The sequence below is a fragment of the Diaphorina citri genome, unplaced genomic scaffold (genome assembly GCF_000475195.1).
Source record: "Diaphorina citri unplaced genomic scaffold, Diaci psyllid genome assembly version 1.1 scaffold3474, whole genome shotgun sequence".
Taxonomy (NCBI): Eukaryota; Metazoa; Arthropoda; class Insecta; order Hemiptera; family Psyllidae; genus Diaphorina; species Diaphorina citri.
The window spans coordinates 15,637-19,901 of record NW_007380880.1 but is presented as its reverse complement, the minus strand read 5'-3'; the positions used below and the strand labels follow the sequence as shown (position 1 = coordinate 19,901).

General features: G+C 19.2%; 1 protein-coding gene and 1 non-coding gene across 2 annotated transcripts; both read right to left on the bottom strand.

Annotated features, from left to right (window-relative positions):
* Window positions 1-6: 6 nt before the first annotated feature.
* LOC108253818 (ATP-dependent Clp protease ATP-binding subunit ClpX-like) lies at window positions 7-1,663 on the bottom strand (the record flags this gene model as incomplete). The annotated part of the gene is made up of 1 exon (XM_017448478.1): window positions 7-1,663. A coding segment is annotated over exon 1 (735 nt), but the record flags the coding sequence as incomplete, so codon positions are not given.
* On the bottom strand, window positions 1,472-1,545 carry Trnap-ugg. The gene has a single exon. It is a non-coding gene; the product is annotated as a tRNA-Pro (tRNA).
* Window positions 1,664-4,265: the final 2,602 nt, after the last annotated feature.

Here is a 4,265-nt window from a genome sequence, read left to right as displayed (position 1 = left end):
CAGTACTGGAATAATTCCAAAATTTATTAAATCTTCAGTATTAGTTTCACAAATTAAATTATAGTTATTATTTAATTTTTCTAAAAAATTGGTTTCTTGATTTATTCTATTTATAATAAAATTTTCAATTCCAGAAAAAGCACCACCAGCAATAAATAAAATATTTGTTGTATCTATATTAAAAACTTGCGGATTTTGAGATGGATTTTTTTTTTCTGCTAATGATGTAATACTCAAGTTAACACCTTCTATTAATTTTAATAATGATTGTTGAACACCTTCTCCTGATACATCTTTTCCAGACACAACATCAGTTTTTTTTGAAATTTTATCAATTTCATCTATGTATATAATACTTTGTTCAGCTAATTCTACATCGTAATCACATTCATGCAACAATTTTTGTATGATAGATTCTACATCATCTCCTACGTATCCTGCCTCTGTAAAAGATGTAGCATCAACAACAATAATAGGAACATTTATTATTTTTGCAAGTGTTTTTACCATTAAAGTTTTTCCACATCCAGTAGGACCTACTAGCAATATATTGCTTTTTTCTAAATAAATATTTTTTGACTTTAATAAAAATAATCTTTTATAATGATTATAAACTCCTACAGATACTATTTTTTTTGTTTCATGTTGTCCAATTATATGTCTATCTAATTCCATTTTAATACTTTCCGGATTTAGATATTCTAAAAAATTAATATTAAATTTATTTTTTAAATAACACATTGTCTATTATTCCGTATTCTAATGATTTTTTACAATCCATAAAATTATCACGATCGGTATCTTTGAAAATTTTTTCAACATTATTATTTGTATGAGATGAAAGTATCTCACATAAAATTTTTTTAATTTTGACTACTTCTCTAGCGTGTATTTCTATATCACTCGCTTGTCCTTGTGCATATCCTAATGGTTGATGAATCATAATTCTAGAATTTGGAAAAGAAAATCTTTTTCCTTTTTTTCCACATGATAATAATACTGCGGCCATACTTGCTGCTTGTCCAGTACAAATAGTAGAAACATCTGATTTAATAAATTGAATTGTGTCATAAATACTTAAACCAGAAGAAACAACCCCACCAGGCGAATTAATATATAATATTATATCTTTATTACTTTCAGAATCTAGGAATAATAATTGCGACACTATTATAGATGACATATTATCATCTATAGCTCCATTTAAAAAAATTACTCGCTCTTTTAGCATTTTAGAAAATAAATCCATAAATCTATCGCCTTTTATATTTTTATCTATTACGGTTGGTATATATATCATTTTTTTTTCTATAAAATAATTAGGGTAAATAAAGGGATTTGAACCCTTGACAAATGGTGCCACAAACCAATACTCTACCTACTGAGCTATATTTACCATACGTTTAGTAAGAATTGAACTTACAACCCTTGACTTAGAAGGTCACTGCTCTATCCTTTGAGCTATAAACGCTCGGAACAAAAGGATTTGAACCTTTGATCACTTACTCCCAAAGCAAGTACGTTACCAGACTACGCTATGTTCCGGTTTTTTTATTTTAATAAATTACTTTTTTTGTATATAATAGTATTGTCATATAAACAATGTCTTTTATTTACAAAAAAATTATATATTTTTAATAAATTTTTTTTTTTTAAAATAATTATTTTGGAAATTATTTTTAATAAAAAGATTATTTTATTAATATAAAATTCTTAATATAAAAAAACGTTGAAAAATAATTTTTTATTAAAAAAAGAAAAATTAATAATATAAAAATTGTTTTTCGATATTTTATGTAATTCAAAATTCTTGTTCAATAAATTTATGTTTTTTTTATTGGCGGAATACAAAAAAAATTAAATTTTTCTTAATGTTTAATAAAATGTTTTTCAAATATAAATTACATTTTATTAATATATGTTTTTTTTTAATAATCATTTTTTTAAAATCTTTAAATTTTAAAAAAGAAAATTTTTTTAGATATTCCTAAAGTATTACAAAATATTAAATAAATTTTTTGAATCAATACCAATTTTTCTTAAATAAAATAAATTAAAAAAAAATTTTTTTTTCAAATTTCTTTTTGAAATTCTATTAAATTTTAGTTTTTTTTTTCAAACTCAATTTGTATAGGTTTTTTATTAACTTTTCTTAATAAATAATTATATATTTTAGAATTAATTTTAAATTCAGAAGTGCATATGGAAAAATTTATTTTATTAAAAATAATCATTAAAACATTGAGAAAAATCATAAGTTGGAAAATACATATAATGTCTTTTTTTATTTTTATTCTGAATATTATTTTGTTTTTTATAAAATAAGTAATTTCATTTTTTTTGAAAAAGAAAGTGTTTTTTAATAAAAAAACACACAACGTTCAAATATTTTAAGATAATTAAAAATTAATTCTCATTAAAATACTGTTTTTTTTAAAAAAAATTACTTTTTTTTTTATAATGTAAAATAATATTTTATATATTATTCTCATTTTATTTTGAAAAAATTCCAATTTGTTCCATTTAATTCCTAACCACAATAAATCAAAATTTAATAAATTATAAAATATACCAATTAATATTAATAAAATTAGTATCATCATATCTTTAAAAAAAAAAATCCTTTTCTTAATGAATAAAAATAATTTAAATAAATACTAAAATTATGTCCTAGTGTAAAAACCCCTTTAGGTTCTGGTTGGAAATCTAAGAATTTTTTTTTCTTACAAAATAAAAAAAATTAGTCATATAATTTATATTTTAATGTTTTAAAAAATTGTAATTTTATTTTTTTCAAAAAAAAATTATTAATTAATAATTTATTGTTTATAAATATATTTTTTTTATAATTTTATTATTAAAAAAAAATTTATTATTTTTAAAAATTTTTTTATAGTAATAGCGCTTAGAAAATTTCTTTTTTTTAAAATAAAAAATTGCTTTTTTTAAGTTTAAAAAAAATAAATTTATAACAAATTTATAATAAATAATTTTTCAATATATGTTTTTATATTTGTAAAAAACTAAATTTATTAATGTTTTAGATAACTTGGATACAATTAAATCATAATTATTCTGATTTTGATATTTTTTTATTTCATTTTCCAATAAAATGAAAGGAATTGAATTTTGTTTTAATTTTTTAAAAATTTTTTAGTATAAATCTAGCAAGAAATAATATTCAAGATCTGGTTGATATTATCACCTATTTCAATATAAGCAGATAATTATTCTTTAGATCATAAACTCGTATTATAGGATAATATATATTAGTTTGAACGTGATTTCTAATTTTCTTGATGTTCATGTTCAATACTTATACAAATATATTGATGACGCGTATTATCCTCAATCAATGTCATCAGATCCATTAAAAAAAATGATCTAGTGATGCTTATTATTGAATGATCCAATTCGAATTGAAAAAGGAATATTTAATTTCTCCCTATAATAATTATAATTATGAAAATAATGAAACAAATAGAACCTTACATTATAATTATTTTTTTATTAATTTTTTTAAGAAAAGTGTGCTATAATCTCCCTATTATTACTATTAATATTAAAATTTTTTTTTATCAAAAAAAATAAAAATTATTTATAAAAAAATGACTCTAAATGTATAGAATAGAATGTTGGATCTATTCCAAATTTTATTATTCCAATTTGAATGGCTAAAAAATCCAATTCATTTTTTTAAATATTAATTTAAAAAAAATCATAAAGATTTTTTATTAAAATATATTTTTTTAATTTTATGCCAAAATTTTATTTATTGATTTTACATTTTGTGTCTTTTTATTATATGTAAAATGATATTTTATTTTTTTAATTTTTAATTAAATAATAATTTTTAACTTTAAAATGCCAAAAACCATTTTGCAAAACAATTTTATTTATTGACATAATTAATTGATATTTATTTTCATTCCCAATTTCGATATTGTTAAAATTTTTTATTAGATACCCGCATTCGTTTCCTTTTTCAACTTTATCTACATTTTTTTTCTTTTATTCTAAAGAATTAATTCCATTGAAAAATTAATTTCATCTTAAAAATCTTTATTGTATTGTTCCAAACTTAAACATCCTCATAAACATAGCACCTTGCTATTTTTTTATTTTTTCCACAAGGAAATATATTTTTTACATAATTTTTACAGTAATAGGACTCAATTTTATCCAATTTATATAAGTTTACAAAATAATCTATTACGTCACTAATAAATCAAATTTTTTATAAAATAAATTATTCTCATTTTATT